This window comes from Otolemur garnettii, unplaced genomic scaffold (assembly GCF_000181295.1).
Source record: "Otolemur garnettii isolate 467f Iridium unplaced genomic scaffold, OtoGar3 scaffold00006, whole genome shotgun sequence".
Classification (NCBI taxonomy): domain Eukaryota; kingdom Metazoa; phylum Chordata; class Mammalia; order Primates; family Galagidae; genus Otolemur; species Otolemur garnettii.
In genome coordinates this window covers 9,101,132-9,128,972 of record NW_003852401.1, presented here as the reverse complement: position 1 = coordinate 9,128,972, position 27,841 = coordinate 9,101,132, and the positions used below count along the sequence as shown (strand labels likewise).

General features: G+C 41.1%; 1 protein-coding gene across 1 annotated transcript in view; it reads left to right on the top strand.

The window, feature by feature from the left end:
- ADAMTSL1 (ADAMTS like 1) overlaps positions 1–27,841 on the top strand; it is an 898,927-nt gene that overhangs the window by 722,728 nt on the left and 148,358 nt on the right. The window contains exons 15-16 of the mRNA XM_012813071.2: positions 13,056–13,357; positions 19,230–19,359. Of these exons, the coding sequence (XP_012668525.2) occupies positions 13,056–13,357; positions 19,230–19,359 (432 nt within the window). The remainder of the gene's footprint in view (positions 1–13,055; positions 13,358–19,229; positions 19,360–27,841) is intronic.

Below are 27,841 nucleotides of genomic sequence, written 5' to 3'. Positions count from 1 at the left end.
GTGATAAATGCGTACCCTTGGTGTGTAAAGCAGGAATCCCTACCCCACTTGTGGGAGTCATACCCTCTGAGCTGATTTTTCACTGGTGGTCATGGTTTGCCTTGACCCAGGTGTATATTTTTATCAGGATTTCCTGAAAATCAGCAGCAAGAATCTTTAAGCAAGGTATTTTGTTTTGCCTGTCTAATTGAGCTGAATAATACAAACAAGATCCAAATTCCAAACTGAGACTAAGCTATGAGTGCATCAGGCAATGAAGCTTATCAAACACAATCTTACAAGTAAATACAATAAAATGAACTTGCTTCGAAGGAGCAAGTTCCTGATCCTTCGAAGTTGATCCTGATCCTTCGAAGTTCCTTCCTCCTTGATCTGAGGAATCAATTAAAAATCCTTGCTACCCAATTAACACAGAAGGAATTGTGGTTAACAATAGACTTGTGCATTAATAAGATTCTGGGGAGTCCCATCTTCTGAGTGTAACAGCAGTGTCATTCCAACACTGGATGGGGGATGACAAAAATGCTGATGAATTATCTTCTTAGTATTCGAACGGCATCATTTTGAATTTGCCTCTAGCTGCTGAGAATGTTGTTAGATTTAGGATGCACTATTTAAATGCCAGTTTGAGCCCATCTGCTCACATCCACTGAAAAATATATAGAAATAGTTTTCTAGGTCTTTTTTGAAACCCTTCAAAGTTTACTTTTATTTGGTGGAGGATCAGAACTACAAGGTGGTCGTACAATTATTTTTGTTAATGAGGTAGAAGTTTAAAAAAATTACTGACATATTTTCCATCTCTTATTTTTACCCCTTACTTTTAGTCTCTGTTGAGCTGTATACATGAACATCACTACCACGGGGAGGCAAGTAAATATGATGACCCCTTGACAGCTTAATCTCTTAAGGAAAAGTGGCACATGGGTAATCTCTTAGACAGTGAAAGAAAGGTTGCTGAACAGGAAGTCATTCATCTAACCTTAAAAAGTCTGATCTGAGTTGGAATAGGAAGGAAATTGTTCATTTCCTTAACTCCTTTAGGACGCTACCAGGCCACTGAATACCCTAGGTATAATTTGCTAAAGCAGTCATGCTTTAAAAAAAAAAAAAAAAAAGTATGGCCTGAAGGCTCCAGGTGCCCTGCCTTCCCCTTTCCAGACTTCCAGGTCTCGAAAACAAGGCATCCCAGGCAGAGGAGGGGAGGACAAAGTGGGCACTTAGGGAAGCGGGGTCTTCCTATATATTAGTGTGTCAGCCGCCAGCAGTTCTTTGATGGCACAGAGCAAGCAATAGAACAAGGTAGTTCCTTGGGCACCATCCGGTCAGCCGCTTTAACCAGCCATCCTCTCCCCAGGTAGCCGGCATTTACCGGGTGTAGAACCTAAATGATGCCAGGCTCTCAAAGGTAGTATTGGGCAGTCCCAGTACCTTACCCTTTCATTTTGAAATATCTCGAGTTACCTTATTAGATTTTCAGAAGGGCTTTGCGTGGTTAAGAAACCATTTATGTGCTTCAACCTAACATTTAGGGCTTAAATACGTTGCCATAAATAACCGTGGTGTGAGCCATTAAAAAAGAAGAAGATGAAGAAAAAGAGCAGGCAGGCAGAAGGCAACAGTAATATCTGGATGCCAGATGGCATCAGCTGAGTGATGGGGTTGATTCAATAGGAAGCAAAGGGAAATTCCTGTCATGCATCTGTGTGAACAGAACCCACAAGGAACCAGATGATGAAAAGCCAATAAGGAAGAGCAGCCACGGCGATCCCGTGGTCATTAAATGCCTTGTTTACCTTGCTGGAAATAGTATTTAGCTATATAATACTGAAGCATGTGTTTGTATTACTCCATATTTATACCTACTAAGTAGTCTGAGAATGTGGATGGCTGAACTCAGTGGTTAAGAATGTGAATTCACGTACTTTTTAAAATGTGGCTAGAAATGTTAATTGTGTACCATGTGTTTTTCTATTCCACCCCCCAAAGATGTAGTGAATCAAACGTCAGTAATGAATCCAGACAGTGTCGCTGTTTATAGTCTCCTTATAAATTACCTGAATTACGTTCTCTTCATGAATCTCGGGCCACAGAAAATCAATAAGGACTATCTGGGATAGGGATAGAAACAGATTTCTTATGAATCAAGAGTCTTCTCACCTATGATCAAGATATTCAGCACTATTCAGATTATTAGAGTGACAAAAAGGCTGTTTGAACAGCACAAGAAGTTGAGTATTAGAAGTATAGGACACAAAAGCACAAAGGCATTTAATTTTGAGAACTGACACATTGGTCAGACTGAATCAGCCTTCAGTCCCGACAGACAGTCTGTCCTCTCTCTCTCTTCCAGCTCTGGATTTTCTGGCCTCCACCCTACTTACCAAAATGAGCCTCTTCCTTTGTACTCTGCAACAGCAGGTTGAGTGCTCAATATAAATTCTCTGGCTAAATAGAATTAATATTGGTTTTAGAATTTTAATTAATATTGGTTCTAGAGCGACACGGGACCTGGTAATTGTTCCCACTGCGTAATAACAGGTGCTAAATTCACCCACCTGCTGCATGCCATGCTCTGTAGCAGCTGGAGATATTGCAAAAATAATACAATCATCCTTTCCTGCAAGCCTCCTTTAGTGCATTCTTGTCACAGGAACAATAGGATTGTGACCAAATTTGAATATTGCCCCTCTATCCATGGATTGAACGAATGAGCTAATTGTTTTGAAGAAATTCCATTTGACATTTGAGTATGCCCAGAATGAGAGTGTTACTGATTTTAAAAGGAGTATAGAGAACTTATTTATTAAATTCTCAAATTCTCTACTACCATATGTTAGAATTGCATCTACCGCTGAGCTAAAATATCACATAGTTAAGCTAGTACATGGTCAGGCACAAATATAAGAAATAAATGAGAAAAGACTGTAATATACGGGCAGTCCCCAAGTTATAAGCAAGATCGGTTCTGTAGGTTTGTTCTTAAGTTGAATTTGTATATAAGTTGGAACAGATATGTTTACCTATTACCTGTACAAGCCTCCATTTATAACTTGAATCTTAGTTAAATGTTTGTAACTGAGGGACATACTGTAAGAGCCTTCATTTATAAGCAGATTGGATGTTTGTAACTTAGGGACTACCTGGATACACAGAAGGGATTTGATGTGGACTGATGTTTGGCACATTACGATAAAACTGGTTTGAATCTGACTTTGATTCCAAAACTAGTACTTGGGGAAAGACATTGGATCTTTTTACAGAGAAAATGATCAGATCTTTTGTATCAGTATTTGTACCTCTGGGATTCCTACCTCTATAATGATAACAGGCCACAGACAATTTCCTAAAATTGGCTTTTTTTCATATACATTAAGCTCCCAACTATATGAACTGAGGAGATTTGAATCTGTTTGTCTGCCCTAAAAAAAAAACAGCCCTGCTAGGATCAAAGTAAAAATTAAATTAATTTTGGGGGGACTTTAGGGGACTTTAACCCTATATGCCTCAATTTCTTCCTTTGTAATGTGACAGTAATAGTCTCTGCATCGTAGGGTTGCCATAAGGATTAAATCAGTGTGTGTAAAGTACCTGGCATGCGGGAAGTATGACACCTAGGAACTGTGATGATTAGGCCTTTTCTAGCATCATTCTTCTTCCTAGAGAATCTTTAAGGGAACTCAGATGTATAAGAACAACTCATTATAAAGGGAGGAATGGAGGCAGATACACTGCCTCATGCATCTTGTATCTAATGGCATTTGAGCAAAAGCCACAAGATTCAAAACTCAGGGGTTCCCAGTTCACACCACTTCATTGCCTTTGACACTTCTGAGGCTCTTTGAAGACTCACCTGTAAGCACTGTATTTTAAATTTGGCTCAGAGTTTATTCTAAGGGACAAGGGTTCATTATCTTTAGTTGAATAAAAAGAGATTTATGAAAAAAAAAAGATTTATGGGGAATTGCAAAAATGAGTAAGAAAAGTTTGGGAAATGCTTGGGTGAAAAAGCAGTGTCTTTCAACTAAGAGTTAAATATACTTGATCCCCATGCACAGAAACAGCAAAATCCATAATAAACTCAAGAGACCAGACGGAGCCATTTCTATGTAGTCATTAGAAAAGGCCGTGATTGCAAATCAAGAAGTTCTAAATTCGTCAGCCCCTCGCACTATCACCACCGTTACTCATTCTGCAGCTACTTTCAAAGAGCTCAATCTGAACTGTTGCTCAGCTGAGCCCTAGAGAGTGACAAAGACAAATTAATGGGATCCTTGCCTGCCAAAATAAAGTATAGACGCTGTCACCACCAATATATGTTAAGTCCATTAAGGTCATTTTTAATGAACTGAACTTTTCATTGGAAAGCTTTGCCAAACTTGTTGAATTAAGAGAAAGAAACCTTTACAAAAATGCAAGATAAACTAATTTCACTCCACGTAAAGGCGAAATGGCACATGAACAGTGTATAATATTTTAAATCTTTACCAAAGTCAGGGAAAGTAACAGTCATGAAACACTACATTCGGGTATTATGCTGAGAACTACAAACGCGGTGATAACGTCGTATGCTACAATGGTACCTCGTCCCCAGAATGTAGCTTTTAAAATAATCACGCTATCCTCAAAGAAAAGCAAGCTTTCAAATCATGTTCTGTTCACATAGGTCAGCAAAGCAAAGGGAAAAAAAGACGACCTAAAACAAGTGTCCTCTCTTCATTTTTTATTTGTAAAGAGAGTCATTTAGCTCCATTTGTATTTGCTACACGTAGTGGGTAATCTGTCTTCCCCTTTCCCCAAAACTTGTGTTGTGGAGCTTTAAAGAATAGATAAAAACGAAATAAGAGCTCTCCCTGGGTTCCTCTAGCCTAGGAACAATTCCAGGGTGCTCCAGAGCCTTCACTGCTGAGGCGCTAGTGGTCCGATAAGCCAGTGTTTAACCAGAGTCATATAAAAATTGAAGTCAGCCTCTGTCTCAAAAATCCTTTTCTTCTATAAAATTGCATTCTATTGATTTTTAAAGAGTGATAGATACAGAATTTCAGCCTGCCTCAAGTAACATGATTACCCAGAAAGGATTAAGATGAAATGAGGCCACACACACTGCCTACATAGAGCTATAAGAAATATAAATGAATGCACCCACGTACAGCTGCTAAATTTGGGTACAGTAGCTTTATAAGTAAGATAAATATTTTAAGGGAGAATTTATAGAATTTTTCAATCACTTGGAAATGAAGGAGGCAAGAAATCGAAGGGTCAGGAATACCTCTTGACTTTTTGTTAATACCTGAGCAATTGGGTGGCCAGTGACTCATGCAGTGACTCTTGCTGTGATGGAGAAGACTGGAGAAGGAATAGGTTTCTGCAGAAGAAAATCGAGAGTTCCATTTTGGACATTTTAAGTTGGAGGGGCCTTTGAAACATAAAAGTGAAAATATCAAGAAGGTAGGACTGTCTAAGAGGCTGGTAGCTTTGGACTTGTGGCTCAGTTTCCTCATCTATGTTATTAACTGGGGATAATAATAGTTCCTGTGTTATTGAGTTCTTGTTGGGATTTGACAACTTTCGTTTATAAAGCACGTATTCCCTGGCACAGAAGCAGCAGTATATGTTTTAGATAAGTTAATTAAACGTTTTACTCTTTTCAAAGAAGAAAGTTCTAGACTAGAAGCTAAATACCTAGAAGTTTCCTGTATGTTGCTGGTGTTTGAAACTAAAAATCATGTTGCGATATTGGAGCTGGAGAACAGGAGGACTTAGAATAGGCGACTGGGTAGGAAGTAGCCAGAGAGAGAAATCAAGATAGCTCGGGGTCATGTAATTCAAGAGGAGAAAGTCCTGGAAGACAAAAGCCTTCCTCAACTGGGTTGAATGCCATGGAAATGAGGCAGAAGAGAGCTGGATTTGTCAGGAACAGCAGACACTAAGAGGACAGTATTCCTAGGAACTGGTAACTGTCTTCCTCTTGGCTTTTCTCTTATTGCTAAAGAAGAGCAGCCTCCTAATGGTCAACAGACGCCCTCTTTTAACAATACTCCTTCTAATATCTTGTTTGGCACCATATCAGAGAAAGGCTAGGGCAGCAATGTGAGATGGCTTTAACAAAGTCCTCAAACATCTGAGATCCCAGGCTTTGAAAGAGCCCAGTAGTCTCTGGATGAATTGGAACTTTGAGAGAACACATCCCCCGCAACATGTCCTTCTAGAATAAAGTCTCTTTGAAAGGAAAATGTGCTTTTTAATGCAGTCAGGTTCCCCCACCCCAACTTCTAGCGCTGGGCATTTTCTGCAAGAAAGCCATTGCAGCATTCTTGTAGAGAAGCCAGCTGTCTCTCAAAGAACGCAAAAGAGCATCATTATCGTGAGAAAATGCCACTTGGAAAATGCCTCTAAATATAGGTGTTCCAATACTGCCTTGGTTTGTTTGGGAATTGGGTCCTTTCCTCAGATTAGTACTGGCCAGCAGCATTAGACAGGAGCAGTCATTACAGTTTTTTCTTTTCAAATACCGTAGTTGTATTGGTGCCTGTGTCAAAATTGTTACTGATTTTGTTATTTCAATTTCCAGGATGATTCTGTTCTTGGTTATACTACTAGGGTGCCTTCCTATGCTGAAGGCACCTCATAGTCTGGGTATGATACTTAAGAATTTGAGCTGACGGTGGTACTGTCAGTGGTTTTGTGGAGTGATATCCTGGACACCTTTGAAAATTTTTGCTTGGAGACCTCAATATGAGTTGCATAACTAGCACGAATTATTTGCAGCTCCAGAGAGTTGTAAACTAACAACAGCAGTTGAGAAATATTTTCATAATTCCTCATTCAGATCAAGTATCTTTGAGTAAAGATCTTTCATAATAAGTCAGATGCTCATTTATTTGGAATGATTTAGGTGTGGCTCTAAGTAAATGTAGAGGGATATTTTGGATATCTGTCCCCAAATTGCAGTGTTCCAGTTATACTTTTAAGTAATCATTTTAAGTTTGCCTTCCTTAATATTGTAGATTTTATAATTCTAAAATTCCTAAAGTGATTCAGTTGAAGAGTTGCCCTCCCTTTGTAACATTCCAAATAATTTTTGTTTACTTCTTTTAGAGAATGTTTACAAATCCTCCCTTTCAATTTCATTGAGAGATAACTAAAGATAACGAAAGGGTGTCATTTAGAAATAACTAAATAACTAAAAAGTTTTTGCATGAGACCTTCTGATCTCACGGAAAAGTGGTAAGCAAATGAAAGTACAAGTAAAAAGAAGGTGTTTCTCTTCCCTTTTCCAAGTATCTTTTTCACCCAACAGCGGTTTTTCCCCATATATCCAAATACCTCTTGAGATGCATTAGGTTTAGGTAACTGGACCTTTTCCTGAAGATTTTACTCCATCAGTGTCTCCAGCATCGCCTAGAATCAGGCAAAGAAGGAACTTTTTTGTTTGTTTGTTTTTGTTTTTGATGACGAAGTTTATTAAAAAGACATAAAGATGTAGCTTTGGGGCTGGGCACAGTGGCTGATGCTGGTAATCCTAGCACTCTTGTTAGCAAGAGTTGGAGGTTGCTGTGAGGTAGGCTGATACCGTGGAACTCTAGCCCAGGCAGCAGGGTGAGACTGTCTCAAAAAAAAAAATTAGCTTTAGACAAAGGAAAGGGCATGTGGAGGCTTGGGGAAAAGACAGCCCTCAGCAAGCCTATGAAGTGCAAGTTCATGCTGCCTACTTCTGAGAAAATTTTCATTCTTCATAACTACACAAGGTTACAGTGCACTGATTCATACTGGTTTTAAATTAATTCTACAGGGAAGGATCCCAGACTTATTAGTGTTTATTTTCATCTAAGATCTTTATTCTCTAATGTTCTTGGTCCTCTTTTAGGATACACAAATATCACAATGTTAATGCCCAAGAGAAAAGCCATTATCATGTGTATACGGGTCATCATGATCAGTGTGGCACAATTTTTATTTTTTTATTTTTTTTCCCAAAGTCTCAAAAGATAAACAACTAATATTTATAAATAAAAATAGAAGATAATTTCAAAAAACAGGTCATGCCAAATCATATAGACAATAGAAAAATAAGAAATACTTCAAATTCATTCTAGATCATCTGGATATACCTGATACTAAAATTGGAAAAAATATATTATTATAAAGGGAAATTATAAACATATTTCACTTATAAATGAGGATGTAACATCCTAAACAACATATGAACAAGTTGAATTAAAAATTATTGTTCAAATACTGTATTTAGGTCAAAATTAAATCCAAGTTATGAGAGAATTAGTATTTTCTTTTCTCTTTTTTTCTTTTCCTTTCCCCCACCCCCTCCCTCCTTCTCTGTCTGCTCTACCCTTCCCCCACCACCCACTGTGTTATTATTGTCATTAATTGTCCTCATATCAAAGTTGAATAGATAGGATTCATGCTTCTCCATTCCCTTGATGGCAAAGAAGCAACTTTTCAAAATCAAAGAATAAGGAGAGAGATTGGATTAAAAATAAGATAAAACTACATGGAATGACATACTTTTACCAATAAAGTATGTGATTATTTTGTCTCCAAATATATTTATGTAAAAGACTTTTTAGTTAATTCAGAATAGAAAAATACTTAAACAATATTTTATTTTTTCAATATACTATTTTCCAGATTCCCTCTGTGGCTACTAGTTAATGATAAAATTTTCAAAAGGGAAAACTCATGATTCTAATGCAAATACATATATAAACCAAACATCTGTCAAAGATTTTGTTTTCATAATTAAGCAGTGAGGGATCCAGTAATATGTTATAGCCAATTCAAAGGAAATTTAAGAGAATGATTCACATATAGGGCAAATAATAATGCTGAAATGAATTTGCAAATAGATGCAGAATCGGTCTATCCATAGAGCAATGATCAGTTGCATTGCAATAGATGCACTCTGCATTTCTATGGGCAAGAATAATACAGAGTGGGGAAATAGCTCCAAGTCAATGAAAGGACAACATAATCAGAAAATGTGCACATAACAGGATGTCTAGTAATCTCTGGGGCTCACTTCAGAGGTTTTCGTAATTTTTCCCTACACTATTCAATTGATTCCCTTCTCTTTCATCACCCTCATAATCTTGCTACCACTTTCATACATAGTACATGGCCGTGTACTTTCTGGACAGCCCTCGTACAGCAAATGAAAAAAGATTTTTAAAAAATCGATAACCTCTGTAGCAATCACAGCTTAAAGGGTCCTAAGACAGAAAACTAAACCAAAACTGAGCATGTTCAGTGTGACTTACTGAACACACCAGTTTGCATTTTGAAACTTGGTCATGAGACTAGTAACAGCATCAAGATAACACACCCACGATGCTACCATTGTTTTGAATAATCCTAAAACATATATGTGAGAAAGGAAGAGAAAAGAAAGCAATGGGGAAAAGGGGAAAGTGAAATGAGTTATTCACAGACTGTGTGTACATACAACTCAAACCTAGCGGGCCTAACTGTATCTGTGGTGATACGAGACTAATTACCAGGAATAAATTGCTTCTGTTCCCTATTAATAAAGTGGTTGTTTTTATTATATCAGTGCATGCTTCTCGCTCCATAATAGTCACTAATAAACTAAATTGCTGAGGGATTTTAGAAGTGAATTTTATTGTCACTGTTTCCTACTTCATAAAAGAGACCTTGGTAATTAATCTAATTAAAAACTAAATTTTTTTTGTTAATGAGGAGAACAATTTTAAGCCTGCAAATAGGAGACCAGACAGAAGTATGAAGCATCCATTTGTCAGATATATGGGGTGTTTTGTAGGGATCATAACAGTCTCTTCTGAAATTGACACCTATCTTTTAAAGAACAAAGTTGTTGAGCCATTCTTTATTCAGCCAACAGTAGTGCTGCTAACAAAAAGAATTTTTAAATTACCCAAATTAAACTTCAATCAGAAGGACCTTTTTGTTGTCCATTTGCACGTCAAAATCATTAACATACTTCAAAAAACAAAATGATTGCACTCCATTTTAAAGGTCCCACTTTAAAAGTTCTAACTCAGCAAGTGCTGTTCAAGATGAGACTTTTCAACATTAGAATTAAACCTTCTACCTCACTTGCCTGCCCTCTCCCTGACCTTGCTTCCTCCCACTTGTGACCAGAAAACTCAAGATAGTAAATACAGAGTTGGAAGATCCAGGGACTTGGGTTGAAAAGCTTTGTATGAAAAACAGTTATTATTCATTTGGCCATTTGCACTGTCAGATATTTTTCTTTTGAAACATAATCTCCTGCCTTCAACAAGAGAGAATATATTATATCATACACTCTATGCACTAGAGAAATTAAGTAGACTGCCAAAGGACAGCACCACTTAAAAACCAAATTGTTTTAATTGGTGTGAACTCGATGAAGACCTAAGGATAGTGCATTGGGAGATAAGCCAGCGAGGCTGTTTTATATTTGATAAAACTCTCATTTGGGAGACATAAAGCAGATGTTTATTGTTTCTGCTGTTAACCCTAAATGTCTAGATTTTTTTTAAAGTATTCGCATGTGCATGCATACATCTTTAAGCTTACTTTTTTTTTTTTTCACTTAGACATGCTGCTTTAAAGTAAAGAAGTTTCCACTATTGCAGCAAGTCCATGGGCCTTCAGTAGCATGCCCTTTCCTACTTTGTGTGCTTTTGGTGAATCTTGTTGCTTCTGGAAAGAGATCGAATGCAAAGTCACTCATGTTATAGGCAAGGAAAGCTGACGGTCCAGTCAGTGTATCAATTATAGTCTAGTTTTCTTCTGGGACTCGCTATGGAAACATAAATCAAATTGGCTACTTGTCGTTCTATCAGCTTATGCGTGTGGCAAGAGATGGAAGCTAAGACCTTAAGTAAGCTTGGAAATTACGTGTGAATCTCAATGTGTCCGGCATCTCTTCTAAGCATTCTGCTCTATGCTAGCGGTTGGAGAGACACAGGCCACAGGCCAAATCCAGACCCGTCCATAACCATCAGGTCTGTACCCCTCTTTTACAACTAAGGTTTTATTGGAACACAGCCACACTTCTCTATTTACATATTTCACACTGCAATGGCACAGTTGACTAGTTGCAACAGAAACTGCATAGCCTGCTAAATCTAAAACATATTTTCTTTCTAGCCTTTTACAGAAAGCGCCTGCTGACCCTTGTTCTGTGGTTACGGTCACTGAAGAGGACTATTATAGGTGACAGAATAATAATCCTTCCTGCATAGGAAAAGCTAATAGGGTGCAGTTCTTTTTGAGATATTGCCGTCTTGTGGATTTAGAAAATAAAACGTGGCACCATGTTATTAAAGAAGCATTATTTGTCACCCTTTGGTCAAAGCAGACAGGCTAATCATTTGCTTTCACATCTTTCTAATTCACAAAATAGCTTAATATGCATCTTCCTTTATGCTACACCTGTCTGTGTTATAAAATTCAGTGCCGGTATATTTGTCATGATTCTTGTTCCAGGAGCCAGACAGGTGTGTGTGAATAGGAGAGTTAAAATGATTTTGATTGCAGATTTTAGTTTTATATTTCTAAAACCTCTCCTGCAGGTGGCATTATTAAAAGAGACTTTCATCTTTTAGGATAGTATTTTTTCCCAAGTTCTCTAGATGCAGAAGGTGGAAGCAAAGAAGTCAAAAATAAGAGAGGAAGGTGACATTGAGAGGAGCGTTATCTTGGGAATAATACTGGGCAGCCACTGCATCCTCGTCCACTTTCCTGACAGGGTTGTATGGTGACCTTTCTCCTCTCCAAGTAGGTGGATCTCCCATGGATGGCCTTTGTTGAAAGGTCTCTTGCTGTGCCTCGGGGCCCTGTGTGCTCCTTTGGGGAAGTCTTGTCTCCTGACCAGCCCACCTCTCCACACGAGGCCCAATCTCAGGCCCAGGAAACATCTTTGTTGTGGTCCTTCCAGTGTGAAAACTTGAATTGGTTTGTTGTTACAATTTCCATTAACCTGAACTAGATATGAGCCATTTGCACTTGCTAGGATTTAATGCTATAACCTTCTTATCAGTTCTTTCATTTCCTGCCAAAGTCAAGGTTAGGAAGCCAGGTCTGCAGTCTTCCTCCGCACTACTCTCTGTGAGAAAGCAATAGGGTCCTGGAAAAGTAAAAAAAATTATGCCAACATTCTTTTTCCCAATTACTATACTAACTTTATAAAATGTTAGTGATTCCCTCCGGGCATTTTTTCCCAGGCTCCTCTCAAGGTGACTGCAGTTATGGCCATGGGTGATTAACGGGGAGGGGGGGAAGGTCAAGGCTGGAGGGACAGTTTTTGAAATTTGGATATTTTCGTACATTCTAGAGAAACCAAGTTCTCACTTGTGTGGCTTCTGTCATAGGACAGGGTGTGGAGGATGCTGAGTAAACGTGTGTGAATGCAGAACCTCTGGTTGACTGTGGCATGCCTGTGGATTGGAATTTGTAGCGTGGCTTCTCTCTATGATATAAAAAGAATTGGAGTCCAGACTAATTCAAAGAATGTGTGAGGAACAAGACTTTGCACCATTCTTGGAAACTTACAAAAAAACAACCTCTTTATACATATAAATAAATCTTGGGAAGCACGTCGAGCAGAAAAGCAAAGCAAGTTGCTAAGATCCAGACCAAGAAAAAAAAAGTTCCCTAAATATCTCCAAGAGCTTATTTTATTATAGTTTTTAGTATCAGTATTAGTCTGCTATAAGAATAGCCAGCATCTTGCAAGAGGCACAAGTGCCGGGATTTAGAGCAAGGAAGAGACGCCAATTTGTTCTGTGCTTAGAAGAGGGTGGGCTGTGGGCGCAAAGCAGGGCGCGAGCGGGTGGTCGCTGGCTGGAATGTCTTACAGCTCATGTGACAGACAAGAAGCAAGCGACCTGGAAACGGGCAGACGAGCTCATGAGCTGAACTGAAGCGCCACCCAGGACAGGTTGGAGGCCCCCTGGGCGCATCCCGGGACGGCCCGGAGCGCAGGCAGGCGGGATGCAGCCGCTCCACGCCACCGCAGCCTCCTGCCTGGGGCTCCTCACCCTGTCCTCCTGTCTGCTTGCCGACTGCAGGTTCGTCCCCGAGGCCTGGTCGGCCTGCACGGCGACCTGCGGCGTGGGCACCCAGGTGCGAGTGGTCCGGTGCCAGGTGCTCCTGTCTTTCTCCCAGTCGGTGGCTGACCTGCCGGTGGACGAGTGTGAAGGGCCCAAGCCGGCTTCCCAACGCACCTGCTACGCAGGACCGTGCGACGGGGAGACGCCCCAGTTCCACTCCGACGAGACGGACGGGCTCTTCGGCGGCCTGCAGGATTTGGACGAGCTGTATGACTGGGAGTACGAGGGCTTCACCAAGTGCTCCGAGTCCTGTGGAGGAGGTAAGAAGGGGGGCCGTGGCCCAGGTCCCCACCATCGTCTGACCCTCTGTCTGTCTGTCTCTGCCTTCCCTGAGTGCCCCTGGCCGTGGGACAGCCTGCGGCCCAAGCGTGAGAGCAGACAGAAATGAGACACAGATGTACTTCTCTCCTGTCTCCAGCTCTCGGACTGTCAGCTGGGATGGCCGGTACAGTGACTGCCTTTGCTTAAGATTGTCATTCTTAGGTTTTGCTACATATATATATCATGACGCATCTCACTGAGGAGCGCAGTTAACATTGGCCTGGCAATGCTCTCCGTGTACAGTTTGCTTGATCTGTGCCCTCGCCTGTGTGCATGCGGTGTGAACCAAAATCCGGCATTGTGCCATTCCAAGAAACAGTTAGAGTCTCTTCGATGCACTCAGCTGATTTCCCCAGATAATATGTACATATCTGTGTAGACGTAGGCAAAGAGTCCATAAAAGGTAATGAACAGTTGTTACCGCGAGCTGGAAAGGAGATTAAAGATTGAAGTCTGAGCCCACCCCTCGTTTTACAGATGAAGGAACTAAGCTGCAAAAAACCAGGGTGAAGTGTTAAGAAACCCACAGCCAGTGAGTGGCAGAGCAGGGACTTGGCCAGAGATTTTCTTTCTCTGTCCAATGTCTTTCCCTTATGCCACACTTCTTCAAGCAACTAGAGAATTCCTGAAACATTCTCATTTTAAATATGAGTTAAGTGTTTTCATGTATATTTACTTGGTTCTCTTCAGGTATATTCCATGGTGATAGAACAACACGTTCAATGATTCTTTGTTTCAGATGTTGTAAACAGACTTGCAGTGAGAGAAGGGTGCATTGAAATCAATTAATTCTTCAAAATTATGATCCTTACACTTCTAGAAAACACATAAGATTCATTTTGCCCCCATTTCCCACATCTGCTCCCAAGAGATATTTTGAGAGGTGAGGGAGTGCCAGATCCCTCCCCTGGCTATTAGTAACCCTCTTGGGCATGTTGTGGGTCTGCATTCCCAGCAAAGATTCTTTCTTAACCCATGGAGAGAAGGACTGAAATCAATGTCCCAAAACAGTTTTCTAAACCATGACTCTTGGAAACTCTTTTAAAATGCATCTTTTGTCATGGCTGAGAACATAAGTATAAATATACCCACATTGTTCACATGTCGTTGTGAAGAACCAATAGTGGAATAAGCACTAGCAGAGAATCCATCTTCTCCAGCAGGCCTTTTAGTAAGTGTTTCATAGTCCTGGCCTTGAGGTTCTTGTTTGTTTCCATGTCTTCCGATTTCAAACCCTGGAATTCTGAAGTGTTTTAATGGAGAGCCCTGGTATTTTAGACTTAAAATCTTCCAAATGATTCTGGAAGACAGTTTCCTGGCACTCAGCTATGAAACTATGTTCATACGCTGCTCTTCACTCACCCCGAGGACATCTTTTCTTTCATGCTTAATCAGGAAGAAGTATGAAATAAGCTTTGGTGATCTCTGAGGCTGGGGAGGAGCTGAGAGGTCAGGTGGAAAGGCCGCAGCCAGTGGCTACAGTTGCTGCTTTTCCAAATAATGAACATCTCAGATGCTTGTGCTTTTATTCCCAGTTCTCATGATCACCTGAATTGAATGATCACTATTTCTAGTCTAATATAAATGTGCTTTGAAAAATAAATATTTATGATCTCTCAGTTATGGTTTTCAGTAACAAGTCAAGCCTGGATCTTTATGAACAGGTGGGAAAAAATAGATGCAGTCATGGAATATAGAATATATAAATAACCAGCTCCTTTATCTTTAAGAGTCTAACCATCCTGCTGACCAACCAGGGCTATAAAACTCCAAGTATAGAGACTACGTGGCATGCATTTAATTTAAAATGTTTTCATAAAATGTTGAGTTAGAGATAGGATTTGGATGTTTGATATACAACTGATCTCTACCTATAGTAACTGAGTGTCTTTGTATAACATAAATTGTACATCCTTTATATCCAAGGCAGGGTAAAGTTACGGAAACTTCTTAGGCCTTTAAATGTTGACAACTGAGCACGCTTACCTACAGGTATGTCACTGTGCCAAGGTAATGTATTTCCACCGAAAATGTTAGAGTTGAAAGTTCCAAAGTGGTGAAAATAGGCTTGGGCTCTGAGGTCCATCTGATGCCCATATGTACTAAAAAGTTATTTCAGTATATGGGACATGTACGTTTTCCTGTCATTGCTTGGCAGTAACATTTTACTGTATTATCAACTTTGATCTTTCACCAAAGTATAGCCCACAAGGTTATATATATTTTTAATCGTTCTTGCTGAAGCCAACCTGAAACATGCAGAATTAGCAAATAGATTTTAAATCAACGTGGGGTTGCAGGGCTGGTCAGGCTAATTTTATTGTTTTTGCAATCTTAAGAGATGGAATTGGACAGACACAAAAGTAACCTTTCTGCTAGCAGAGGTAGCAACCAGAAGGAACTAGTTAGTAATTTAGTCCGGACTTGGTGGCTGCATTTCCCTGAGCTGTCATCAAATAGCATAACAATTATGCTATTCTGGGAGATATAAACACGGAAAATCCCATTTTCTGAAAGATTGAAAGTGAGCTTAACCTGTGGAGACCCATGTTTCCCTTGTGCATCCTTGTTTTCTTTTTTTATTTCAGATTAATGCGAGGGTACAAACAACTAAGTTACGGTGTTTGCATTTGTCAGGTGGAGTCCCTCTTGTAGTTGCATCGTGCACCCAAGAAGTGTGTCTTATACGCTTATATTTTTATCTTTTAATGTCCCATACATTAAAGGAAAGCAGTTTTAAACCCGATCAACTTTATTATAGTAAACTCCTAGGCGGTACAACTCACATTAAAATCTAGCTGAAGGGAAAGCTTGAACTTGGCCTCCATAAAAAATGAAAGGTGAAGTCTTATACCTGTTGCTTCGTTTTCCTTATGACTCCTCACTTCTTTTCCTTCTGTCAAGAAAGAAAAACCCAGAATCCTAAAGTACTGTACTTAACCATGTGTTCTGTGTTGCTTAAAAATGTTTTTCTAACAGCATAGAGTAGCTCTTTGGGAAGGAACACACTCTTGATGAGCTAACTTCTCTCATTTTGCCTGCCTCCCCTAGCTCAGCTATACTGTGAGCTCAAAGATGAGGTCCTCAGAGGCCCTCCCTCCTCCAGCTTCCCACACTCCCATTCCAGGGAATCTCCCCACTCAGGCCCACCTCCCCTCAGCCTCAAGTGCACGCTGGGTTTAGAAAGCCTGGCCCTTTAGCCATTGCATTTGTTCATCCTGCAAAAATGTATCGCGTGTTGACCACAGGGCTGTTCCCAGATGCTCCTTCACTATGACAGAGCTTCTGTCCTCAGTTGTCCCCACCACCCTCGGCTCCACCCAAGAACACTGAAGCAACTAACTGGTCCCTGTGACAACACAGATTTAATGTCCAGTGCTGTGCAGGTCTAAGTAGAGCAGAATGTAGTCACTCTGGAGTGCTTCTTAACCTCAGCATTTAATTACCCTGGAGGTGAGTTTTATCTTTGAGCTATGATTATTGGTTTGGGATTATGCAAAGTGGTGTTCCACTTACCTACAAGAACAGATTATTGACGTCTTTCTAGAAATTTAGCCCTTACTACATCCATTTCTTGTCTCAAAAGGGCCTAATTTCTATAAATAAGGAATTCACACAGTGGAAACATAGGTCACATCCTCTCATCCTCCTGCACACACTCTTGAAGCCACCACCCTCAAGTAACACATATGACAAAGCCCTGTGGCCACTTCCTGCCTCGGGATCATCAATTCAATTTGATAATGTTTTCAATAGCTGAATAAAGACAAAATATATTTTATTTTAAAGTTGCATTTAGAATCTCTTGAATGCTACAAAGTCGGCAAATGAAAAGTTAATTTCTTAGATAAACACAGCTCTAGCGTCTGTCCAGTACAGTAAACCATATCCAGTGACTTGCCATCATTCCCTTACCATTCCCAACACCAGACTATTCCAGTGGGAAGTGTCAGTGATGATATCAACAATTTCTAATGAAATGTTTTGCTAGATCCTCAGACCATGAAGTTGAATGGCTCATCCCAGCTGCAACCAAGAAGAGACCAGTCAGCATTACGGAATATGATGGAATAATTTGAATGTCTAGTCTAAATCTCAAATTCTCCACCCTAAACTAGCCATGATGTATTGCAAATAACTTTAAAGCTCATAAAAAAAATCTTGAAAAAAGAAAATGTATGGGATGCCATCGTGGCCACAGGGTAAATATTGTGGCTGGTTTTTAACAAAAAGTTTGATTTATCAGACTTACAAGGAAGGAAGGAAAAGTGATTTGACTCTGGCTTTGAGATGTCACTTTTTAAGTGATGGGCTTGCTAAGTGACCTAGGTCAGTATTATCTCAAGTTAGGGAGCATTAGCCTGTCAATTGGGGTGAGGACTTCTCAGAGGAATGTAAGGTGGATAGGAGGAAGGCAGCCACAGGGCTTATAAGAGATGAGCCAGTTGTATGATATCCAGTACTATTTGATGAAGCAATGCGGAAGATAAAAATAAGAAAATTTGTGTATATTTATATAGATAACTAATTACATGGATAGCCACAGACTCTGCTGTAACTGTATACAAAAAAATCTAACTATAGAAAGTCTTTAGATGAAACTATCATTACATATACAGCTATCTATGCTAAAAGCAAATTAGCAAGAATGTCCTATCTTGCCTGTTCCCTTAAACTGAACTCCGCTGAAATGATTTCAGACAAATGTCTAGGTTATTCCTGAAGACTCCAGGGAAGCAGAGATGACAGCCTTTTGATATTTTTAAATGTTAATGCTATCAGTCAGTGCTGAAGACACAGCCACCCTCAGCTTCATCACTTAGCAACTGTATGATCTTAGGCAAGTCTTTTTACCCTCGTAAGGCTCAGTTTTCTTATCTGTAAAATGGGATAGAAATAGTGTTTACCTTGTAGAGTTGTTGAGAGGACTGAATAAAGCATGCCAAGCTCTTAGCCTTGGAACCTGGCAAACAGTGGGTACCCTGTAGGTATTAGCTATTGTTGTTATGATGGTAGGCACCAGAATAAAATGTCTGGTCATTACCTTACCCACTTAAATGTTTCCCTGCTCCTAGAAAATCTCCTCACAAGATGGTTTAGAACACCTTGGAAGACCTGCCAAGGAACCTTGTGCTAGTCAGTCACGGCCCAAACTCCTCCTTTGCTTGTGTGACATCACAGCCTACAGATGTCATGGCAGGTTGTTTTGATGACTGTTATCATCATACATTTATTACCTTTCTTTGTTCCAACTTCCAGAGCTGCCCTAGGTCACTAAAGAAATGAACCAGAATCAGAAGAAAACCAGCCAAGGCTGGAGTCCTGGAAGCTTGGCCTCAAGAGCACGGCAGTTTACATTGTGTTGGACATTAAAAAGTGGCCTTGGGCCTTCCTTCCACATACAGCAGTCTCTTCCTTCTGATTAAAAGATAATGTGTAAAGGTCTTGGGCCCTTTCTTTTTGTCACCCTGCATTCCTTCTGCATTAAATTATCATGTTTCAGCATCGGTGGCGGCATGGCTTGGTGGCTTGGTTTTTAGGATTCCAGCAGTGTTGGAGGCGGCCTTCCTTTGTGGAGGGAGTTGCCCTCTCCGGGAGTGAGCTTACAGAGATCACAGGCTTCGGAGTGCTTTCTCCCAGATGCACAGATGCTTGACGAGATTAGCAGTCCTGGGCTTTAAACTGCTGCCTCTGACCTGCAGCGAGAGTCCTACCGATCACAGGGACCTCCCACCAGCTGCCTTGTCTACACTTCATCAGCCCCCCCACACCCTCTCGACACTCTGGCCTGACAGTGTGATTTGCACACAGGTGTCCAGGAGGCCGTGGTGAGCTGCCTGAACAGACAGACTCGGGAGCGGGCTGACGAGAACCTGTGCGTGACCAGCCTCCGGCCCCCGCGGCTCCTGAAATCCTGCAATTTGGATTCCTGCCCGGCAAGGTAAGGCTTGTGTTACCTGCTCTGCCGTCCAGGAGTGCGTGCAGAACTGGGTGCATCTTTCCAGACGTGGATGCTTATTGTTGCCCAATGTTTTGAAAACCAATTAGCATCAGTTCAAACTTTTAGTCAAATCCACTTAAATTTAATTGAAACCAGGGCTTTGGAATTCCAGCCCAATCAATTACCATGCAGAGTCCAGCAGGCACTGTGCACTGAAGCGAGCCTGTGGCATGGCTGGTATGTGCGTGTGCCCCAAGGCTGCTTCCCTCACAGCGAATGTGAACTGACCACAGACTTCATGGGTTCTGCCACCTTTTAGCCTGTGTCCCCGAGCACTCATCACTGCAGTAATGAATTGGCTTGCAAATTGCAAGGTCTAAGGGACCGCGGCATCTGGGTGGTATAACTGATTCACTGTGAAATCTGTATGCACACAGCATGCAGATGGGTTATAGCACGCTCTGGGGGAGGGGGTGTCTATTCCACATGCGTAAAATCAATTAGAGCATTTCATTGTTCAGCCCTGCCTGAGTCTCATTATTATCCAACCTTGAGTCACAGCCTTGATTGAGTTAATCAATCCAATCATTGCTTCGGTCCACACAATTTTATGGTGTCTTGAGAGACTTGCCTTTGAGATACTTCTTTTTTGAGCAATTCTCATATATAATTCCCGTTTGGAAGGGAGACGTTTAAGGAACCAAAGTCAGACTTTCAAATCTGCTGATGGAATGAAGAATGTTACTGGATAAGGTCGGACTCTAGTTAAAAGGGGGAATACTGGTTCTAAATGACATATCTTCTCCTTCTGCAAAGTGTATCACATGAGAAGCGGTGGGTTGCTGGTTCTGAATGACATTTCTTCTCAGGATTTACAATATTTGCTGGTCTTATTTCTCAATCACTAAATTTCTTTCTTTGGGACTTAGAAGTTACAAACTGTGGGCCTCTTGCCATCAGATGGCTGTACAATCCCATAGTGACACTTCTGCTGATCACCAGAATTACTCTGTATGTTGATCTGAAAGGCAGGCCAATCACCTCTCAGCCTTTTGGCTAAGATCAAGTGAATGGCAGGCCTGAGCTTCCCCTCTTCAAATACAGAAGTTAAGAGGGCCACTGGTGCCACATTCTCCAAAGCAACCAGAAAATCAGTTAGCCACTGCTTGGAGAAGTACCCCACCATGAGAACAGCAACAAGCAAAATAGACTCAAGGGATGGCTGAGAAAAGCCCTGATCCAGGGAGTGCATGGAATCCTGAGTAACCTCTTTTCCTAGCCCTGCCTTTCTGGTCCTGCACCTCTGTCCTAGCCACACAGTTCTCCAGTTGGTTGAGCCTAAGACCTAAGTGCCCAGACAAAGGGGACAGACACTTCTACTTGTCTCTAGCTGCCCAGGTGGGAAGAAGCAGAGGGGCTTCAGCACACAGAGCCTGAGAGGTCCTTGGCAAGGCCTGGCTTCTCACCCTATCCCCATCAGCCACCAACTGTAGCCGAGAGCAAGGTGTCTGCCCTTTATGTCTTCACATCTGCAAAATGAACTGGTTGCAGGAGACGATCTCTGAGGTCACTGTGTCCTGCTCAGATATCCTGTGATTCTTCATTATTTTGTAGGTAGACGCATTAGACAGCTATTCCTGCTTCTTTGTCCAGATAATCACTGTCATTTCTGTTCTGCTTATTTGCCATCATTTGAAAAATAGCAGAGGGGTCTTCATAACCACATTCCAGTGTTGTGATGACATTCAAATGCTGTAGTGAGCTGAGGCAGTGCCAAGGACTCAGTACCTAGGACTTGCTGAAAACCTGCTAGGATTTCCAGCCACTAAACCTTTCCTTGAGAGCAAAAAGAACAGGCACACAAGATACTACTTCTCGTCCTCCAAGTACTAATTGTGGTCACACGAGATATGTTTAATTCACTTCACAACCTTTTTATTGACTCACAGACAAGAACTGTCATTAGGCTTAATGTTGTTGCATTTGCTCCAGATAAACTCAGTTGTGACTTCCCAATAGCCAATTGTCAGCTTCTCAGGACCCCTCACTAGGTGTAGCCAGGGATTTCTTGGGTTAACCATACACAGTTAAGCATTTGTAGAATGATACTAATTAAAACAATAAAGGAGGCCAAACCACAGTGGCCCGATATGACTCACTCTCTTCATTTCCCATCCATGAGCCATGGTAGATTTTTATCGTAGAAGCAAAATACATAATCCATACAGAGGTGCCTCTCCTGTGGAGTACTCAGTCTGAAAACAGAAGTTCTTTTTTTTTTGCAGTTTTTGGCCGGGGCTGGGTTTGAACCCGCCACCTTCAGCATAAGGGGCCCGCACCCTATTCCTTTGAACCACAGGTGCCACCCAGAAGTTCTCTTTTTTTAAGTGGCATAATAATGAAGTTGTTTTCCCATGCAACTTCTGTCTGGTTGGAAGTGATTTAGATCTTTAATTCACAGTTCATACACCAGAGCTGGTGGGTTCAAACCCAGCCCAGGGCTGCTAAACAACAATGACAACTACAACTACAACAACAACAACAACAAAAATAGCTGGGCATTGTGGCAGGTGGCTATAGTCCCAGCTACTTGGGAGGCTAAACTCCTCCTTGAGCCCAGGAGTTTGAGGTTGCTGTGAGCTGTGATGCCGCAGCACTCTGTATTGCCGAGGGCAATACAGTAAGACTCTGTTTAAAAAAAGAAGAAAGAAAGCAAAAGAAATTAGGACCATTTTTGCATGTGAGCCACCAATGAGACTTTTCCATAAAAGTTGATAGCAAAAAGAAAGAAAGAAAGAAAGAAAGAAAGAAAGAAAGAAAGAAAGAAAGAAAGAAATGATATTACAAGAGAAAGTCATTTTGAGCACCTAACCACTGTCTGAGTAATTTATGTGTAGAAGCCACACCACCCTACTAGCCCTTCAGTGGTTAGACCAGCTCAAAGGAGAAATATCCAAAAAGGAGCTAAGCCGAGTCATTAGGCAAGAAGCCAGCATCCTGTTCCAGTAAGAAAATTTTCTAAGTGTTATAATTATATAAGTAATACGAGAATAATCTTACTCTTTAAACTTAAGCACAGCAGTAGTAATCAAGACAGGTATATCCATTGGCTTTTCACCACCATGTTCCACAATTTCACTCCTTTCCTCTCCCCAGAGATAACCATTGCTGATGGCATGGGACATACCCTAGTTTTACTATGAATTCATACACATGTACAGGGTGGCTATCAAGTTCATGTGCAATTTAAATAGTTGTAACTTAAGTGCAATTTAAGTAGTTATAAATGTTCTTTGGCAACTCTATTTTTTCACTTAGTAATATGCACTAAAGATCTTTCTTATCCCTGAAATAAGAAAAGATCCAATGGATCCACTTTGACCTGTGATCGAATTCTGCTCTCTCTCTCTTTCAGCTGTCTTTGGATCCTCAGTTTCCTCATACGTGAAATAAAACCATAGTAGATACTCAATAAAAATTCATTCTCTTCTTTTTTCCTTTCATTTTTTGATGATAAATGTTTATAGTTTAAAAGACAACATGGTTTTTTTGTTAAGCCAGGATTTAAATTTGATTTTGTTACTCCAACTAGGTCTTAATAATTAAGCTTCACCAGCTATCTCCCTGGTTTATAGTAGCAATAATGAGAGCAGCCCAAGGAAAACCAGAAAGCTCTACCTTAAAAAAAAAAAAAGTCTCTGACTGTTATTAATTACAAGCACTTGATAGCCTGGCCAGCGTGTGTTGAAAAGATTTGGTAAACGTATGTGGAGGAGGGGAACCAAGTGAGCAATGAAACCCAGATGGCTGAAAATGAAGGAAATTCCAGGCAATTTCTCCAGCTTTGTTCTAACATACTTTTTAAACTAAACTTTTATTTCTGTGCAACAGAGAACAGCTGAGTGGTACAGAATAGATAAACAGGGAAGGGGGGGAAGCCTGTAATTCCAGGAACCGTACTGGGTTTCTGCCTTTCCCCTGCGCCAGCCCCAGTCGTCTTTTCTCAGATCTAGGATGGTTCTCAGAACCAGCAAGAGCAATAAAAGAAGCTCACTGGAGAATCCTTATTTGAGAGGAGAGAGTTAAGAAAACACGCCTTAAAGGTCACAGAGTCCTCTCTTTAAAAGCATACTTCAGAATGCCGATTTTATTGTACACTAACAAAATCCATGCATTCTAGCAGCAAATGATTTCCAATTTCCAATTTTCGTTTATATTCGCTTACGATGGCTAGAGCAGAAGGGGCTGCCTTTTAGCACAACCATGTTTTCATTTATTTGATGGAGCTTTCAAAGCTTTGCAGGCACCTTTGCCTTTGACGACTTAAGGGTTACTGTTTCAACATGCTCCCTAAATATTGGTTTATCTTCCGCTGTGCGCCTAAGTTTCCATATGCTGCCTGTTGGCTGGGTCTGTACTAACGTTTTAGTGCCTAAAGTAAAAGCACAACAAAGCTCACTGGTGTCCACAGAAATTGAGGCCAGATTTGGAGGCTGTACTCAGATGCCTTTGGAGATTTAGTGCTATTGCTACTGCTGCCCTCCTTGGAAAATCCAGACGCACCTTACACTGTCTCTCTTTTCTTCCACTGATGGATAGTTTACAACAGAGGAACCTGCCAAGACCAGTTTCTTAACTGTTGGGCTTGATTGGGCCAATAGCAGCCTCTGTGTTAGCCCAGTGATCAGAACTGTCCCAGGAGCATTTTGATGTCACCAAGGGCAAAGGTCATATGCACATTTGTAATAGGGCTAAAACCTTCCTTTTTCCTAAAGATATCCCCTTCCATAGTTACACGTCACCTGTTACATCAACCTCAAGCCTGTGTAAAATGAGCTTTGATGGTATTAGAAATCATTTTGCGGGCATATTTAGTTGTTGCATGAGTCTGGGGTAAAAATCAGGGGATTAGATCTACCTTCCCCTCTTTTGATCTGAAGGCGTATATAAAATGATGTAACTGTTTCTAAAAAGATGGAAACGTCAGCATTGGGAACAGCCATTCAATTAAGTCTGGAGAAGGAGGCTTTTCTGATTTCCTAACGTCTCTATGATTGGACAGCCCCTATACCACACAGTTCTGCCTAAACTCTGAGAAAAGTCCTTATACAGATTATTAACCAAAGTTAACCCTCTGCATAAAAATTAAAGCAAGAGTGTTTTTAAATCTCAGTTCAGTAAAAAATAAAGGGGTAACAAGCATCTTCATGTCTTTATGTTTGGCCCTCAGAGATGAGTAGAAGACAAAACCTGGACCCAAAGGGGTTACCAGGTACCAGGAGGAGGAGATTTCAAAACAGTAACTGGTCAGAGGGACTTTACCTAACAAATGCAATCAGTGTAGCCTGGTTTCTTGTACCCTCAGTGAATCCCCAACAATAAAAAAATAATAATTAAAAAAAAAATAGTAACTGCTGTGAATAAGGCAAGCACAGGGTTCTATGGGAGCTTGAGGCTGAGAGTTTCCTGGAGGAGATAACGCCCAGGCTGGATGAATGGTAAGGCACAAGTAGGAGTTAGCCAGTGAAGGGAAGAGAAGAGAGATGCCATAGGCCTAAGAAAAAAACACGAGCACAGAAGAGACAGGAGTGGTATTCAGCATTAGAGAGTGGGCAGAGGCCAGACCCAAGAGGGCCCAGTGTGCCAAGTTATGTGCTGGAGGCAATGGGGAGCCATTTGAGAGGGTCACACAGGGGTGTGGAAAGGTCACATTTGCTTGGAGAAAGATGACTTTGGTTGCTCACCCAGAAAAAGCTGGTCATGGTGTCTAGCTTTTATTAGTTTTATCTTCTAGGCATCTATCATGTGGAGTCATATTTGTTCTGTGTGATATGAACTATGATATTTTCATCGAAAAAGTAATGACCTCTTGCTCTGGATATGTTAACATTTTGTTTGCTCTCAAAATCAACCCAGTATGTGTTGTCTCAGCCTGTCCACCTGGCAGGGGGAGATAGAAACCCAAGAAAGGGCATCGTAGTGGGAATTATGAGAGGCACAGCTGTCTGATCGCGGAGGCCCTCCCAGCTCTAACACTGTGATTCTTTGAAGGCAGGGATAATTAACCACAGAAATGAAGCTTTTCAAGAAAGGAAGAAAAAGTAAATTCTAGTAGAAAGATATTAGATTCAATTTAAGTCTCAAAGACAAAGCACCTCTATTAATCACAAAGCAAGAACTGGCTTTAACTATACATTAAAGAGCCATGGGTTGTCTACAGGGAGCAAGACTTGCACACGCCCATAAGGAAAGTGTGGGCAAAAGCATTCAGGAACAAGGATGGTTGCACGTTGAAATGGTGACTATTTTTATAATACTTCGATGGCCAGTGTTCATGTGTAAAGAGATACAAAATATTCTGCAGCCCTCCATCCAGAACTGTGTGATGCTCTTTAAGATAAATTAGATTTTCTCTTCATTCAGTCTCCATTGAACGAATGTCTAGTGAATGCCCACTTTCTACCAAGCACTGTGCTGGAGACACAGTAATGTACAAAACCCACTTTATTCCCTGCAGCAGGGGAAGCCAGAGTTCTGGAATGGTCCTGAAGAGATCACTATGTTTTTTAAATTTTGAATGCCTGACGGGCTGCTTTTCTCAAGATACTTATTAAACTAAACACCCTTCTGCATCCTTCACTGCACCAAGAGCTGACAGGTCTGTACCAGCCATCAACACCACTGTTTACAGCACCAGGAAGATGGAAATATCACCAGCACAGAGCTTTCTCCTGTGGATATGGTGAAGAAACATTGGAGTTTTACAGTTCAAAAACCTTCCCGCTCACAAATCAATCAACCAAATTGGAGTGGAGTCTCCCAAAGTAAATCTTTTCTACTTTCCTAAATGTTTGCCTTTCTCTATAATCTAGTTTTTCTAAAGTCCTAACATAACAATTGAAGGGTAAGCAATGATTTGGCCAAAGCCCTTATACTCTGAAAGGATGATTATTACTGCCTATGTGTACTCGATGCCTTCTTTGGAAATTTTGAGCAGAAGATCTCATGAACCATTTGAGATGAAGAGCTTTGCTATTGACCTTAGGGTTAGAAATATGCTATGTTACTGTGTTCTTTAAACTTGCAAAATGAAGGAGGAAAAGGACTTGAAAAAGAGATAGTAAAAAAAGAGATGTTTAAGCAACATAAAAATGAGGGAGTGTAAAAGAGAACGCTCTGATTTGTGCTCAGTAATCTGGGTGACACAGTTCAGGATTAGTTCATCCTTTTGCAAATATTATTTCTGTCATGGCACCAGCCCAAGGTCAGGCCATCCTTAGGTTATCTGCCACAGTAACAGAAAGCTCTGTCACAGAGCAGAGCCCAGCCATGTCCTTCCTTTCCTGTGGCAAATCTGGGTTCTTCCTTCATGTGGATCACTTGTTAGCCTATCCTGGCACCCCCATCTCCCTTTTTCTTCATCTTGTCTGGTTACCTTTAGCCTGAGCTTCAGTAAATTTTGGTGTTTGTGTTGGTGACACAGGGAAACGTCAACAAAGAATGGCTGTCACTGGACTACGGCAGCTGTCAGCCCCGCGAGATGCTTGTTGCTTCCTCATGGAGTTTACATCTTATGTGGGGAGTTACTGTCCTGTAGGCCTAGACAGACACAGACACAGGCCATAGGCTGCATGCTGGAACAGCTGGAATTGGTGGCTTGTCTGTAACTTAATGCTGTTTACTCCCTGAATGGGCAGACCTAGCTACCTTTGGGGGGGGAGGGGGGAGTGCCAGGATAAGCTAACAAGTGATCCAAAGAGCCAGAAAGGGGCCTCTATCCAGGTTGCCTAGAGCTTGACACCTCCACAATCAGCAATGGTGGTAAATACCAAAGCCATAATTTGCTTTGATGCCACACATGACTCTGGTAGAGGTAGCTGATTATCACCTGAGCATGGTGTTTCTTTCTTATCAAGCACGTTCTTTCCTAACAGGAAGAGTATTAGCAATACTGGAGAATGGGGAAACCTCAGAAGCATGAGAACCAAAAGGAGACCCAGTGATGCCAAGGCTAAGTATTCCCCACCAGAAATAGGGATACAGCTTGGACAAAATGGGGTTTTGAGGTCAGAGAGATGCTGGCTTTCTCATTTGCTTCATAACATAGGTTAGCTAATTTACCTCTCCAAGACTCAGTTATCCTTATCTGTAAAACAAAGATGATTACCCCAACTACAGAGGGAGAGTCTAAGAATGATCTCTTGTACAGAGAGCCCTCAGCCATGTCCTACCTCATATACTAGACACCTGCTAAGGGGATCTTCTTAGTACCCTATGTAGGAAACCATGTGATGTAAGACCTTCATCTTTATGTTATAATCATTGCAGTTTCTCCTGAATTTCCTTAACCAGCTGGAATGGAGGCAGAGTAAAGGGAGGTTATAAATAAAACCTAGCTTCAAGCCAGCTTGCTGTACAGCCCTTGTCAGATCTCTTAGGCAGCTCTAAGATAGAGAGCAGGGCAGCTGACTCTCACAGGCTC